A 14,007-nucleotide genomic window follows, 5' to 3' on the forward strand; every position below is an offset into this window, starting at 1 on the left:
GTGGCTGGCTGGCTAAAAGGTGGCCAGGGGCCTTGGGGGCCAGGCGGAATTTCAGTTTCGCTGCTCTGAGCCCCTTGGGAGCTAGCTGACTTAGGTTTCAGTGTTTCTCACGTTAAACAATAAAAAGGTTAGAACGCCAGTAAGCGGCCCGGCCACGGGGTGGGGACGCTTGGCCCCTCCGCCCGGGCCAGCATCTCCGCTAGGTCTCGACCCCGCCCCCTCCTGAGAGCGCCTGGTGACGTAGCTGCTGGCGACCTCTCCCGACCGCCCGAGAGGCGGGGACCCAGGCGGGGGCCGACCACGTGCGCGCCTGCGCAGCAAGCAGCCTGAAGCGGGCACTACAGTAGCGGGCACGCGCCCGGCCCACGGGTCAGGCTTAGGCGGTGGAGACACAGTTGCCCGGCCCCTGCCTCAGGAGAGGCGGTGCGAGGGGTGGTGGCGGGGCTGGGAGGGGCCCGGGGCTGCGCGTGCGTACTAGCGGCCTCGCGCGCTCCGGCCCCGCCTCCCGGCTCGAGGTGCTCAACGCGCGTGCGCGACGGCGTCGGCGCCAGTTATTTCTGTCCCGCCCCCCGACAGTGGCTCTTTCTGCGAGCGGGCGCGCGGGCGAGCGGTTGTGCGCGTGCCGTGTGGCGCTGATCTGAGCAGCCGCTGAGGCGGCGGCGCAGGCGGCGGCGGCGGCGGCGGGAGAGCGGGCAGCGGCCGGGTGAGCCTCGGTAGCGCCCCGCGCGCAGCGGGCGGCGCCCCAGGCTTTGCCTGGCGGCGCTAGGCCTCGCGGCTGCAGCGGCCCAGCCGTTGGCTGCGAACGCGTCTGCGCCTGCGTGGCGGGCCCCGCGCCCCTCCTCCCTCCTTGGGCGCCCCCGGCGGCGTGTGAATGGCGGCTTCGGCTGCGGCGGCCTCGGCGGCGGCGGCGGCCGCCTCCGGCAGCCCCGGCCCGAGTGAGGGCTCGGCGGGCGCCGAGAAGCGCGCCGCCGCCTCCTCGGCCGCGGGCTCCGCGTCGGGCTCGGCGGCGGCATCCGCCTCGGCGTCGTCACCCGCGGGGGGCGGCGGCGAGGCGCTGGAACTGTTGGAGCACTGCGGCGTGTGTCGGGAGCGCCTGCGGCCGGAGAGGGAGCCGCGCCTGCTACCTTGCCTGCACTCGGCCTGCAGCGCCTGCCTCGGACCCCCGGCGCCTGCAGCCGCCAACAGCTCGGGGGATGGAGGTGCAGCGGGCGACGGTTCTGGTGAGTGAGGTCGGACCAGGGGCGGCCCCTCCCCCGCCCTGCAGCCAAGGTTCGGAGGTGGCTCGGGTATTGGGGGTCGGTCCCCAGCGTCACAATGGCAGGGGTCATCTGGGTGAGAGGGTCGGGACCGGACAGTGGCCAAAACGGGTGCGGGCTGTGGGTCTCGTATTCGGATGGGGCGACTGTTTCAAGTTAGGCCAAGGAAGGGTTTGATTGCTTCTCCCGGAGCGGAGGGTTGGCCTAGCATGGGGTGGAAGTTGGTCCCTGTGGAGGATGGTATCGCACTCTGGATGTGAAAATGCGGTGATCTTGTTTTCCTCTGTTCTTCACAGTGGTGGACTGTCCAGTATGTAAGCAGCAATGTTTCTCCAAAGATATCGTGGAGAATTATTTCATGCGAGACTGTGGCGGTAAGGCCGCCACGGATTCCCAGGATGCTAATCAGGTATGTGTTGCCCAAGCAATCCCTGGAAGGCCTCTGGACGTGGGTAGGAATCTGCAGCGCAGAGCATAGTACTAGCTCCAGGCTTTACTACGGCTTTAGCAGGTTGTTTAGGCTAAGTAAAGGCATCATCTTACCAGGTTGTATTTTCTGGGTCTGAATGCAGATGTGTCTGGTGGTGCTGTCTCCTCTGACTCTGCCTTTGCTCAGCAGTGCTGCACTAGCTGTGAGGATAATGCCCCAGCCACCAGTTATTGTGTGGAGTGCTCTGAGCCGCTCTGTGAGACGTGTGTGGAGGCGCACCAGCGGGTGAAGTACACCAAGGACCACACCGTGCGCTCCACTGGTATGCAACACGGAGGGGGCTGCCTTGATTCTTCCCCTATATGTTTGTCCAGCTGCTTTTGATGCTGGTTGCAGATGGCAGTGGAGTGTCAGGGAATTTCTGAGGGGGTACCAAGTGAAAGGCCTGAGGGCGGAATTCAAAAAGGGGGAGGCTGCCTCTGCCCCTCCGGATAGAAGGGGAAAAGCCACAGGCAGGAAATGTGTGGAGTGCACAGGGGATCTCATGCTGCAGTAGAGGGTGTATCAAGGCTTTGAGGAAGCACTTCAGGGAATCCCCAGGCAGGGGATATTCCTCCAGAGGTGGAGGGATCACATGTACCGATAGGGAAATGCAGGCTGTTGGGGAATGGTGTGAGGGATCTCCTAGGCCTGAGATTCCCTGGAATGTGGTTTAAGGCTCCGTAGGAAAAGTGAGGTCTTTGGGCCTTGTGTCCTCATAAGCCATGAGTGTCCTCAGACTGGCACTGACCAGTGAGTGCTGTAAATGTTCTTATTGTTAGATCGCAGATGTTTCAAAGTCTTAACTAGATATCTTTCTTCAGACTTTTCTGTGAACGTGGTGGCTGTTCTTCGGAGAGGGGCTTGGGCTTGGTTTTTTATCCAGAACTGCCCGTGAATGGTGTTTTGGTAGTCATGCTGTGGCTCTTGCAGCCCAGAGGACAGTTTTGATGGGAAAATCCAGATGGAGGTCGTTGCTGTGAGTCATGAGGAGCCAGGAGGGAAGGGCAGGGGTCTCCAAGGGGATCCTGGGTTCTAAGCAAAGATCAGGGTGCAGGAGGGCTCTGAATTGGGGGCACTGAGATTTGCCTTATCTGTATTTTGATGTTTTTATGTCTCAGGCTGGGTCAGTGTAGCATTGAGACTTGATTGGGGAGGAAGGGGCTGGCTGTTCCCAAGCAGTTATCTAATGGCAGCAGATTCTGGGAAGCGGTGGGGGTCACTGTGGTGTATTAGTCTTTGGGGGCTGTTGCTTTGAGCACTTTCAGACCCTTTTCCCTGTGTGGGAGGCCTGACCCCTCTCAGAGGGTCCTGGTCTGACATCAACTTTGTCCAGCCTGAGAAGGCTTTGCGAGGCTCCTTGTGGGTTGTTAAGATGGTGTGGTCTCCTTTTACCAGAGAAGAGAGAAGAGGTCTCCAGGCGTGGCTCAGGAGGAAAAGGTACCTGACATGTCTTTAGGTCCTCGTTTGGTTTCTGTCTGAGCCAGAAAACTCTTGCGTGTGTCCGGATGCCATGGTTGCCAGAGTCCCCTCCCCTGTGGCAGAGTCTTTTGAATGGAGGAGAAAGGGAGCCCAGCAGTGGGGGCTGCAGAGGCGGAGAAGCTCTCTTGAGTGTCTGCTTGGAGGAGTTTTCAGTGGAGGCAGCAGTGGGGTGGTCGTCAGAGGCCATCGTCCTTACACTTTTAAGTTGTCATTCCCAGAAGCTGAAAGAGCGGGAGTGCGGATCTCTTGGTCAAGATTAGGGCAGAGGGTGTTCAGAGCAAGGATTTGGGCCCTTCCCTGTCCACTGCTGTAGGCCCTCTGCGTTTTTTAGCAGCTAAGCCAGGGCTGCAGGACAGACACGATGTGAGGCCCCGGTCTGTCTGCTCCTTGAGTTGAGGTGGTGAGGACCAGCTCCTGCTTCATAGACCCCATTCCTCAGGGCCGGCCAAGTCGAGGGACGGTGAGCGCACTGTGTATTGCAATGTGCACAAGCACGAGCCCCTTGTGCTGTTCTGCGAGAGCTGCGACACCCTCACCTGCCGGGATTGCCAGCTCAACGCCCACAAAGACCACCAGTGAGTCCTGAGGCATGGTGGGTGGGTGCTGCCCATTCCCATGCTGGGCGCCCGGGCCCACCTCTGTCTGTCCTCAGGTACCAGTTCCTGGAGGATGCAGTGAGAAACCAGCGCAAGCTCCTGGCCTCATTGGTGAAGCGCCTCGGGGACAAGCATGCAACACTGCAGAAGAACACCAAGGAGGTTCGCAGCTCGTAAGTGGAGGCCAGAGTGATGGGGGAGGTCCTGGGGTGAGCACCTGCCTGACTGGCCCTGATCTCACCCTCCACCCCCCAGGATCCGCCAGGTGTCCGACGTACAGAAGCGCGTGCAAGTGGACGTTAAGATGGCCATCCTGCAGATAATGAAGGAACTGAACAAGCGGGGCCGTGTGCTGGTCAACGACGCCCAGGTACTTCCTGTGTGGTGCTTGTCTGCTGACAGCTCGCCCTAGCTCTGGTAGCGGCGTCCTGGGGGTTTGGCTCCCTCTGCTGGCCGCTGATGCCATCCTTGGGTGGGGGGAGAGGTTCTAGTGCCGTTTCCTCCCTGACCTCTCCTGCTCTCAACCTGCAGAAGGTAACAGAGGGGCAGCAGGAGCGCCTGGAACGGCAGCACTGGACCATGACCAAGATCCAGAAGCACCAGGAACACATCTTACGCTTTGCCTCTTGGGCTCTGGAGAGTGATAACAACACGGCTCTGCTGCTCTCCAAGAAGCTGGTGTGTGCTGGTGGGCACCCAGGTGGTGGGTTCTGGGTCAGCACCTCCCAAGGCCCTGGAATGCTGTTCTCTGCCTCTGCTCATGTACCGCCCTCCCCCAGATCTACTTCCAGCTGCACCGGGCCCTTAAGATGATCGTGGACCCCGTGGAGCCCCACGGCGAGATGAAATTTCAGTGGGACCTCAACGCCTGGACCAAGAGTGCAGAGGCCTTTGGTGGGTGTTTGTCTGGCTCTCACTGAAGCTTGCTCTCCCAGGAACTGCGCCTTAAGCTGTTTTACCTCCTTGCTGCAGGCAAGATTGTTGCAGAGCGTCCTGGAACCAACTCCACGGGCCCAGCACCAATGGCCCCTCCTCGGGCTCCGGGGCCTTTGGGCAAGCAGGGCTCTGGCAGCAGCCAGGTGAGTAGGGGAGGGGGCCATGGGGGAGGAGAGGGGCCTGAGGCCCGCTGGGGGCCGGCCTGGTGAGGTTGTCTTGCTTTTCCTACAGCCTATGGAGGTGCAGGAAGGCTACGGCTTCGGATCAGGTGAGTGGTTTCTGCCCGGTAGGTGGGAGAAATCCAATGTTCTAGGTTCATCCAACCTGTCTTTTTCTGTGTCCTGAGCAGATGACCCTTACTCGAGTGCTGAGCCCCATGTGTCAGGGGTGAAGCGGTGAGTGTGATTGTCCTTTGGTGCATGTAGGGACAGGGTGGTCATGGGGACAGGGGTGCTCAACGCCAAGCCACACCCACAGACCCCGCTCAGGTGACGGCGAGGTGAGTGGCCTCATGCGCAAGGTGCCTCGGGTGAGCCTCGAACGCCTGGACTTGGATCTCACGGCTGACAGCCAGCCACCAGTCTTTAAGGTCTTCCCAGGCAACACCACTGAGGATTACAACCTCATCGTCATCGAGCGAGGTGCTGCCGCCGCAGCTGCTGGCCAGCCTGGGACTGCGCCCTCGGGGGTCCCTGGGGCCCCTCCCCTGCCTGGAATGGCCATTGTCAAGGTGAGCCTGCTTCAAGCTACTGTGGCTGGAGAGTGGAGGTCTGCTGTCCCAGCTAGCATTCCACTAAACCACCCCTCGCCTCCTCGCAGGAGGAAGAAACAGAGGCTGCCATTGGAGCTCCACCAGCTGCCACCGAGGGCCCGGAGACCAAACCTGTGTTGATGGCCCTGGGGGAGGGCCCTGGTGCGGAGGGTCCCCGCCTGGCTTCACCCAGTGGCAGCACCAGCTCAGGTCTGGAGGTGGTGGCTCCAGAGGGCACCTCAGTCCCAGCTGGTGGCCCAGGTTCCCTGGATGACAGTGCCACCATCTGCCGTGTCTGCCAGAAGCCAGGTGACCTGGTCATGTGCAACCAGTGCGAATTCTGCTTCCACCTGGACTGCCACCTGCCTGCCCTGCAGGATGTGCCAGGGTGCGAGGCTGTGATGTCTGCAGGGTGGAGGGCTGGGCCAGGTCCTGTGCAGCCCCTCACCTCTCTGTTTCCTCCAGGGAGGAGTGGAGCTGCTCTCTTTGCCACGTGCTGCCTGACCTGAAGGAGGAGGATGGCAGCCTGAACCTGGATGGGGGGGATAGTACCGGAGTGGTGGCCAAGCTCTCACCAGCCAACCAGCAGGTGAGGGGGGGGCACCCATATGCTGGGTTTTCCTGCAGCCCCCAACTCCCCTTTGACTCTGACGTCTGTGTCGTCTGCAGAAGTGTGAGCGCGTCCTGCTGGCCCTCTTTTGCCACGAGCCCTGCCGGCCTCTGCACCAGCTGGCTACTGACTCCACCTTCTCCCCAGTGAGTTCTGGGGCTTGGGAGGGTGGGAGGTCCAGGGGCTCTTCGGCCTCACCTTCAGCCTGTGGCCTCTGCCTGCAGGATCAGCCTGGTGACACCCTGGACTTGACCCTTATCCGAGCCCGCCTCCAGGAGAAGCTGTCACCCCCCTACAGCTCCCCCCAGGAGTTTGCCCAGGATGTGGGCCGCATGTTCAAGCAGTTCAACAAGCTGACGGAGGTGAGCCTGTGGGGATGGGGGTGAGTTGGAGGAGGGGAGGCTGGGGGGCAGAGCTAGGACCCATCCATTGTAATCTGCCTGGCAGGACAAGGCCGACGTGCAGTCCATCATTGGCCTACAGCGCTTCTTTGAGACCCGCATGAATGAGGCCTTCGGGGACACCAAGTTCTCCGCTGTGCTGGTGGAGCCCCCGCCGCTGAGCCTGCCTGGTGCTGGCCTGAGTGCCCAGGACCTCTCTACTGGCCCTGGTGAGGGCCCCTGAGGCTGGGCAGCCCCTGAGCCAGCCCAGCCTGGCTCTGTTCTTTGTCCTGTCACTCCTCCCCTCTCCTTTGTCTTCTCTCCAGTGGCCTGGCTCCCGCTCCTTGGTGGCCCATACCCCAGTCCCTCACGATATGGTTTTTACTTCTGTGGATTTAATAAAAACTTCACCAATTAGTCAGGTCTTGGTTGGTGGGGACAGTGGTCCTGGGCCTGCTGTCTGCCTGCCATCAGTCCCTCACTGAAGCCCTCGTGCCAAACACCTTGGCGGGGGCGGGGCACGTGTCTTTAGCCACCTGGTGTCTGGGGAGGGTTACATGGTGGGCAGGCAGGGGAATCCCCAGGTGCATGCTGCACCCTGGACTGGGGCAGAACATTTCTTATAACCAGATGGGGTATCACAGCGAGCTGGGTGGGCTGAGACTTCCACTGGGCTAATAAAGTTGGGTACTGTATCCCTGGGGTATAGGCAAGAGATCTGGGGGGACCTACCATCTTTGGGAGTGCTAGCCTTGAGGCTGAGGCGGGAGGGGTGCTGGGCCAGTGTTCGCAGCTCACCGTCACCTCCTGAGGACCTGGTAGGCTTGCCCAGGTGAAACCATTCCAGCCCTCTATCCCACACCCTGAGTGACTGGCACATTACCAAGCCTCCTGAATGACTTCCTAACCCAGCCTTGCTCACGTCAGGCCAGTCGCACAGGCCCAGAACTAGTGTCCAACCTCTTTTATTACAGAAGGTACAATGAAAACGCTAGGCCATCCACTGGCTCCCTGGGGCAGCACGGGCAGTCAGTCCCTTCGAAGGTTCTTGAGCCTCTCCTCCAGGTCTGCGTCTGCGTCCACCAGGGCAGAGGCTGTAGCCTCTGCTTTCTTTCCACCGGCAGCCACGCTGAGGGAGCCTCCGGTGGAAGGGAGGTCTGCAAAGAGTGGGGGTTAGGAAGAGCGCCCATGCAGAAGGGAATAATGCAGGGAGAGGGAGGTGGTGGCTGGGTCACAGGGTTAACACGGCCCAAGGTGTAAACACTCACTTGACAGCTCATCTGTCAGGCTCAACCCCAGTTCGTCCAGGACCTGGGCTACAACAGCATCACTAGATAAGGAGAGAATGCTCGTGAGAATCGGGCAGAGCCAGGCATCCCTCCCCACCCTCCTGCCAGCCGTCTCTGAACCTCTCCTCTTCATCGTCCTCGTCCCCCATGGCGTCATCGATGGCGTCGTTCATCATCTCCTCCTTCATGTCCATGATCTCTGCCTGCCGCTCAAACTCCATCATGATCTTCTGGATCTGGGGCAACTTCAGCTGAAAGTGGGAGGAGGGTGAGTCTGGGCCCAATGTCAGCAGCGGGGAGTGGGGATGGGGAGAGGCGAACCTGTCTGTTCATGGTGCCCATGGCTTTGGTGACGCCCTTCATGGCTTGTGCCATTGAGTTGTTAGACTTGAGTGTCTGGATCTTGAGGGACACAGCCTGGATGTTGGCCCGCATCAACACAAACTTTCGGACGTACCGCCTGGTGCGCACCAGGTCTTTCGCCATGATCCGGACCGCGTCCTGAGGAGGGGACAGAGGCCAGGAAGGGAGACCTGGGGGTGTGCCCACTGAGGCGTTCAGGGGCTCCTGGGGACCTGCCCCAGTGCTCACTGCTCCCCTCTACCCCCATGTGTCTCAAGTCACCGCTGCACAGATTCCTCTGTAGGCTTCTCATCTCTCTTGTCCATGAATCCAGAAGAAAAGCAGGGCCCACCCTTCAGGAATCTTTTTTCTTCCATGTCTAGTCAACACCCATTCCTGAATTTCAATCCTGGCCAAAGATCTCCCCCTCCACCTCACAGGCAAGAACCAAATCCTGATTTACATACAAATGTATCCAACCTCAGCTGTGACTTCCTCCCCAAAGCTCCTCCTTGCTTTGCCCATCCCAGGAAATGGCACCTCCTCAAACAAGCTGCTCAGGCCAAAACTCAGCCATCTCTTCCTAGTTGGGCCCTCAGGGCAAGTGGATCCCAGACCACATCTATTGAAGTAACTACTTCTAACTCAGCCCTCAGCTCCCACTGTTAACCAAGATTCTAAGTGGTCTGGCATGGACCACTCTTTTGAGTTTCCCTATCACTCCCTCACCGAACATGTGCTGTTCTGACACACTTGACACTTGCTTTTCGCAGGGTCGCTCTCTTAATTACTCAAGGCTCTAATATCAACTCCACAGAGGCAGCAGTTTTGGACTCTGAAACTAAGGAAAGCCCCACCCGAACCCTTCATTCCATTTCCCTAGAACACACGTCCTGTTTTGCTGCAGCTCCAGGGTCTGACCAAGTGACGGCACCTGGCCTAGAGTCCCAGCTTGTTCCCAATCAAGCTTACCATCTGGCCCTGCTTGGCCATTTTCTTGATGTCCGCGATGATTTTCTTCTCCTGGGTCTCGAGCTTCTGTCGCTCACGGTCCAGCTCTCGCATGGCCCGGTTCAGGGCGCGCTGGTTCTGCCGCAGCAGCTCCTCTGGCGTCTTGCGCCGCCCAAACAACAGGTCCATGGCAGCAGGAGCCTACCAGTAAGCCTGGGGCTAGCGTGAAACCTGGCTGCAGGGTGGTGTGAGGCACAGCTGGGGTCACATTGTGTATGGGCGGGGACAGACGAGGACTCACAAAACGGAAAAGGGTGATCCGGGAGAAAACGAATGAACGGAAAGGCGAAAGAGTGGAGCCTGGAACTTGGGGAGCCACAGCCACCCCAGCTCCTCTTACCCCACAGTGCCCCTACAGAGGTCCTGGGCTGCAATCTCCTCCTGACTCTAGGATGAGACCCTAGAATGTCCAATGGACCTAGGCTGGAGATAACCATGTTCCACACATACAGCAGGGGGACGGGCGCGGGGAGAGGGGGCTCAGAACCCGGAGCGCCAAGGAAGGCCAGTTGACAGGGTCCCTAACATGAGAAGCTGGAGGCCGCAAGTGCTACAGACAGGGTCGATGTGGGGGCTCCGAAGCTGACAGCGCGTGGATGGCATTCAGTTTAGGGCGGAGGGCTTAAATGCTGAGGGAATCTGGGTGCGGAGAATAAGGCTGGGGGATGTTGGGGACCCCTGTACAGAGGGCGGGATTTTAGGTGATGGGGTGCCTTGTCCACCCAGTAAACTCTTGGGGGCCTTTCGGGGCCTTGAGCACCGAAGGCAAAACAGCATGGGGACCCAGAGGATAAGGGAGGGTCACAGGGAGGGGCGAGGCCCTCGAACGCCGCCGCCCACGCGCCCACCCAGGGCCCGCACCCCAGTAGGGGCGACTCACCGGAGTTGGGATGGGGACTCGCTTCCGTTTCCGGGTCACGCTTCTCTCGTTCAGAGCCCTGGAGCGCCCACCAACGACAGCCCCTCGGTTCTGTCGCCTCGGCCGTCACCGCCGTTTCCGGATTAAACCACCTGACGTCACACGCCCCGCCGGCGCCCGGAATACTGGGCGGGGACAAGAACGCGCGTGCGCACGCGCCGCGGAACGTGCCGGCCACAAGCGCATGCGCCGCAGCTCCGTCTCGCTGCCGCAAGCTTGGCATTCCGCGGGTTCAAGTCCAGCTTAAGGGAGCGGAGCCCTGTCCCCTCTTGGCCCCGTGGGCTTGGTGCCCTTTCGGGCGCCTTCCTTCCAGCCACCCGGTGGTCCTGCACCCCACCACGTCACCCACTGTAGAGCCCTGCTCATCCGAGGGACCCAGAACTCGCGCTGATGTTTCCGAACCTCAGGTACCCAGTGGCACCAGGCAGTTTTCCTCCTCCGGCAGGAGGGCAGAACAGCAGACAGTGCGGACTTAGACCCTGTGCCGGCTCACTGGCCGGGAAGCCAGTGGTCACTGGATCCTGCCCCTCCCTTGTCGCAGAGTGGGATTCATCTCACCCTGCCCGAGGGGGGAGTCCCCTCATACCACCGGTGAGCACACAACTCCCACCACTCTTGCTGCAGGAGCTCTGGCGGCCATCATCTGCCCCTCCCACCCCACAAAAGGAAGAGGCGGAAGCCATGCAGTAACATTCCCCTTTAATAGCCTGGTGGGACCTCCAGTGGTGGAGGGGGTGGGGTGCCGGGTCCCCAGCCACCCAAATCCCCATGGCCACCCACCCCAGAGCTCAGAGGAAGGGGTGGGGCTGGACAGCACCCAGCGGGGGGCTACACAAGCCAATTCATTTCCCATCGCTGAGCGGGTCGGGGGAGGCAGCGCCGACCTTAATCACATGGTGGTTTAAAAAAAAAAAAACTAGGAGCGGGTAGCAGGGAGGGGTGGCCGGCCAGGGCATGGGATTCCCCCACCGGCCGCCCCATGTCCCCCCACCTGTGGCCCCCAATAAATATCTGCAGGGGACGCCGGGGCTGGTGGCCCTGGCAGGGGTGGGTATGCGCCAGCCCTATTTCAGGCAGCGCTCGAAGTAAGTGGAGCCGATATAGCCACCCCGCATGGAGCGCTGGACATTCTGCTCAAACAGCCTCCGGTTGTTCTGCAGGACCTCGGCGGCTTCCTTGTTCAGTGGGTCTTCAGGGTTGGGCTCCTGTGGCCGGTATGGGGGGGCGGGGGGGCGGGAGATCAACAAGCCCAGAAGGCAGAGGGCCAACCTTCCCCAGCTGCCCTCCCACCCCGACCCCTACTCACCAAGAAGAGATACTGCAAGCCATAAATTATGGAGTTTATCGTAAGGACTGGCTTCCAGTCCTCTCTGTGGGCAGAGAGCATCATGATAGGGGCTGGTGAGCGGGCAGCCACCACAGGCCCTGCTGGGACCAGACAGGTCAGGCCCAGGGCATGGGACAGCACAGTCGGGAAATGCTAGCGGGAGGGTGCAGAGAAGCACAGGCCAGAAAGCCAAGGTCAAGCCATGAGGAAGAAAATGCAGAGCTGACGAGACAGGGACACACAGACCACAAGGAGGAGCGAAGGGAAAGAGACTGGTATAGTGCAAGGTCACGAAGGGGGCCTGGCAGGCAGGGCTGGGCAGCGTAGTGGAGGGCCAGCGCCCTCACCTGAGGATGTTGAGGCAGACGTTGCCCTCGAGGTCAATGTTGGGGTGATAAACCATCGTCTCACACTTCACCTTGGGGGGGTCATGCGGGTAACCCTGGCCCACCTGGCTCCAGGAGAAGAGAGGGCAGGTGGATAGGTGCACAGCAGTGCCTGGCTGGGGCCTCAGCTGTTGCTTCCTCAGCCCAGGGAGCCACCCCTGCCCACCTGAGACTCACCTTAAAACTGAACACAAACTTCCCGCTCTTGTAGAAGCCCTGTGAAGGAAGAGGAGAGGAGTCAGAACCCCACTCTGCAAGGCCTGGCAGGTTAACCAGCCAACTTGAGGTGGTGTCACCTGCCGTGCCTGAGAATCCAGTTAAGCGTGCCCTCACCTCATCAGGACAGATAACCAGCTTGAAGTTGAGGAGGTCGTCTGGATCTGAGAAACTGATGTCACACGTCTTGGGCAGATTCAGCTCGTTTATGTCTGGGTTTTCACAGCAGAAAAGGGAAACAGGCCGGGAAAGGGAGAGAGAGGGGGTGCTCAGAGCAGGTGCCAGCAGAGCCTCCACAGCCTCTCCCAGGACCCCGGTTCTGTCCTGGGCAGTGGGCCACATCCCCCACCCTCTCCCTGCTCCTCCTGCTTCGCGTCTCCAGATAGACTCTTCCGTATCTATGGAACATTGCAGACATGCTTGAACTCCTGGCCCAGGGTAAGCTCCAACTCTTCTGAATCCACAGTCATACATGTTCCCACTCCTATGTGCCCCCCAAGAGACTCTGACTACCCCAAACACAGCATCCTGACCATGACCTCCGCTTTCTAGAGGAGTCTCTACTTGTCTGCCCAGATGCAAGGATCTTATTCCCCTTCCTCACCCTAAATCACCACCACCCCCAATCCCTGGCCCCCACTGTCCATACACTCCTCTCTGCTTGTCATCCTAAACTCAGGATCCTCCCATCTGACCTCCAGATCTGTGAGTTCCCAAGCCTCCTACCCTATACTATTCTGAGCCTAAGATTTCCAGCATCTCTAGCAGGGTGGTCTGAACCCAACCCTACTCCTGTCTCTATAATCCCCGGCACCCAGTATCCCTCCCTCCTCCTGTCACCCCAAACTGACATGTGACTGCCCCAGACCCACGACATCCAGGCCCCAGAACCCACTTCATCAGGCCTGACTCTGATTCCCAGTGACTCTAGCGTTAATACATTAAATCTCCCACCCCGATCGTCAATCCTCGGCCCCACTGTCCATATCTCCTCTTCCTGTCGCCCAGGTTCCCGTCTCCCCCTTCCGCTGCCACCCTCAGATTCTCGGTCCCTAGTATCAGACGCCTAGCTTTCCGAATACGCTCAGTGCCCCCTGCTCGGTCCCCCTACCTCCGACCACTTTGGTGACTATATTGTAACCCCACCCCCGGCCCCTCGGCCCCCAGGCCCTGGTCTCCGATCCCCACATCCGCGGCCTCCCCGTTTCTGACACCTTTGACCCCTGGCAGCCGCATTACTCCACACCTGACTCCCGTATCACCCCGAGCCAGGCTCTGACCTCCGACCTCCACTCCCATCCCCCGACTCCCCTTACCCTTCTGGATCCGCAGCTGCGCCGCCGACGCCTTCTTGCTGCTGCCCTTGGTGCCGCCCGCCGACTCCTCCTCCTTCTTCTGCTGCTTCAGCGAGAACAGCTTGATCATCCTGCCGCCGCCGCCGCTGCCGCCGCTGCGGGGCCCGGGACCCCGGCCACCCGGCCCCCCGCCGCCGCCCGCGCCGCCTCCGCCACTCGGACCCGCCGCCGCGGCCTCTTTGGCTGCTGCCGCCGCCCGCCGGGCCTGCCGCGCTGCTCCGCGCCCACCGCGCGGCCCGCGTCGGCTCCCGTAGTCGGCTCTGGCCTGGCCCGGCGCCTCGGGCCCGCTCGGCGGCGTTCGGGCCCGCTCGGCTGTTCTCGGGCTCACTCGGCCCCGCCCCCACCCGCCGCTCCCTCCTCCCGGCCGTCCGCTCCGGCGTCCTCAGGCTCGGCTGCGGACTCGGGGTCCTCAGGCCGTGTCCCTGAGCCTGGTCACTCTCTCTCTTCGCGAGGGCGCTGCGGCTCGAGGCGGAACGGGGAGGCGGGGGCTGCGGTGGCCGTGTACTAGATAGGAGGGCCGGCTTCCGTGGCAGCAGCGGCTTCGGCGCGGAGGTCCGCAACGGCCTCGGGCGCCCCACCGCTTCGGCTATTTCCGTCGCCTGCCTGCTTCGGCTCTTCCCGCCCGGCCTGCGCTATGCGCTTGCGCAGCCGCCGCCACCGCCCCACGTTGCTCCGGGCTGGG

At 61.0% G+C, this 14,007-nt stretch overlaps 3 protein-coding genes across 6 annotated transcripts; 1 reads left to right on the top strand and 2 right to left on the bottom strand.

Moving 5' to 3' along the window:
- The first annotated feature begins 580 nt into the window (after window positions 1–580).
- Window positions 581–6,897, top strand: TRIM28 (tripartite motif containing 28). Its single transcript, XM_086354971.1, has 17 exons — window positions 581–1,220; window positions 1,553–1,665; window positions 1,876–2,008; window positions 3,647–3,782; window positions 3,860–3,976; window positions 4,059–4,173; window positions 4,335–4,481; window positions 4,583–4,697; window positions 4,776–4,882; window positions 4,971–5,007; window positions 5,089–5,134; window positions 5,217–5,469; window positions 5,559–5,878; window positions 5,956–6,079; window positions 6,160–6,246; window positions 6,325–6,462; window positions 6,548–6,897. Exons 1-17 carry the CDS (start codon window positions 872–874, stop codon window positions 6,722–6,724), a joined length of 2,514 nt encoding a protein of 837 aa, XP_086211097.1. The 5' UTR covers window positions 581–871; the 3' UTR covers window positions 6,725–6,897.
- Window positions 6,898–7,429: 532 nt separating this feature from the next.
- CHMP2A (charged multivesicular body protein 2A) lies at window positions 7,430–10,126 on the bottom strand. Of its 3 annotated transcripts, XM_086355091.1 has the most exons (7): window positions 10,003–10,126; window positions 9,463–9,522; window positions 9,084–9,297; window positions 8,091–8,270; window positions 7,890–8,020; window positions 7,749–7,810; window positions 7,430–7,637 (listed from the first exon to the last, which is right to left on the bottom strand). In XM_086355091.1, exons 3-7 carry the CDS (start codon window positions 9,249–9,251, stop codon window positions 7,510–7,512), a joined length of 669 nt encoding a protein of 222 aa, XP_086211217.1. In that variant the 5' UTR covers window positions 9,252–9,297; window positions 9,463–9,522; window positions 10,003–10,126; the 3' UTR covers window positions 7,430–7,509. The 3 variants fall into 3 exon arrangements, with proteins under 3 accessions (XP_086211217.1, XP_086211216.1, XP_086211218.1); XM_086355090.1 differs by lacking the exon at window positions 9,463–9,522; XM_086355092.1 differs by lacking the exon at window positions 9,463–9,522 and having other exon boundaries at window positions 9,084–9,263; window positions 9,971–10,126.
- Window positions 10,127–10,723: 597 nt separating this feature from the next.
- Window positions 10,724–13,930, bottom strand: UBE2M (ubiquitin conjugating enzyme E2 M). Of its 2 annotated transcripts, none has more exons than XM_086355094.1 (6): window positions 13,287–13,930; window positions 12,088–12,182; window positions 11,932–11,970; window positions 11,716–11,819; window positions 11,348–11,411; window positions 10,724–11,246 (listed from the first exon to the last, which is right to left on the bottom strand). In XM_086355094.1, exons 1-6 carry the CDS (start codon window positions 13,393–13,395, stop codon window positions 11,106–11,108), a joined length of 552 nt encoding a protein of 183 aa, XP_086211220.1. In that variant the 5' UTR covers window positions 13,396–13,930; the 3' UTR covers window positions 10,724–11,105. The 2 variants fall into 2 exon arrangements, with proteins under 2 accessions (XP_086211220.1, XP_086211222.1); XM_086355096.1 differs by having other exon boundaries at window positions 11,348–11,466; window positions 13,287–13,532.
- Window positions 13,931–14,007: the final 77 nt, after the last annotated feature.

The sequence above is a fragment of the Bos grunniens genome, chromosome 18 (assembly GCF_055505025.1).
Source record: "Bos grunniens cultivar Pamir isolate PY7600 chromosome 18, Bosgru_T2T1.0, whole genome shotgun sequence".
NCBI classification, from domain to species: Eukaryota; Metazoa; Chordata; class Mammalia; order Artiodactyla; family Bovidae; genus Bos; species Bos grunniens.

Excerpts from the sequence above, each read along its gene's own strand:
- TRIM28 (XM_086354971.1), top strand. The coding sequence starts at position 872 with ATGGCGGCTTCGGCTGCGGCGGCCTCGGCGGCGGCGGCGGCCGCCTCC. Across the intron at positions 4,883-4,970 it reads AGGGCTCTGGCAGCAGCCAG|CCTATGGAGGTGCAGGAAGG; the intron begins GTGAGTAGGGGA and ends CTTTTCCTACAG. Across the intron at positions 5,470-5,558 it reads CTGGAATGGCCATTGTCAAG|GAGGAAGAAACAGAGGCTGC; the intron begins GTGAGCCTGCTT and ends GCCTCCTCGCAG.
- CHMP2A (XM_086355090.1), bottom strand. The coding sequence starts at position 9,251 with ATGGACCTGTTGTTTGGGCGGCGCAAGACGCCAGAGGAGCTGCTGCGG. Across the intron at positions 8,021-8,090 it reads TGGGCACCATGAACAGACAG|CTGAAGTTGCCCCAGATCCA; the intron begins GTTCGCCTCTCC and ends TCCCACTTTCAG. Across the intron at positions 7,638-7,748 it reads CCTGACAGATGAGCTGTCAA|ACCTCCCTTCCACCGGAGGC; the intron begins GTGAGTGTTTAC and ends CACTCTTTGCAG.
- UBE2M (XM_086355094.1), bottom strand. The coding sequence starts at position 13,395 with ATGATCAAGCTGTTCTCGCTGAAGCAGCAGAAGAAGGAGGAGGAGTCG. Across the intron at positions 12,183-13,286 it reads GCAGCTGCGGATCCAGAAGG|ACATAAACGAGCTGAATCTG; the intron begins GTAAGGGGAGTC and ends GTGAAAACCCAG. Across the intron at positions 11,820-11,931 it reads AGTTTGTGTTCAGTTTTAAG|GTGGGCCAGGGTTACCCGCA; the intron begins GTGAGTCTCAGG and ends TCCTGGAGCCAG.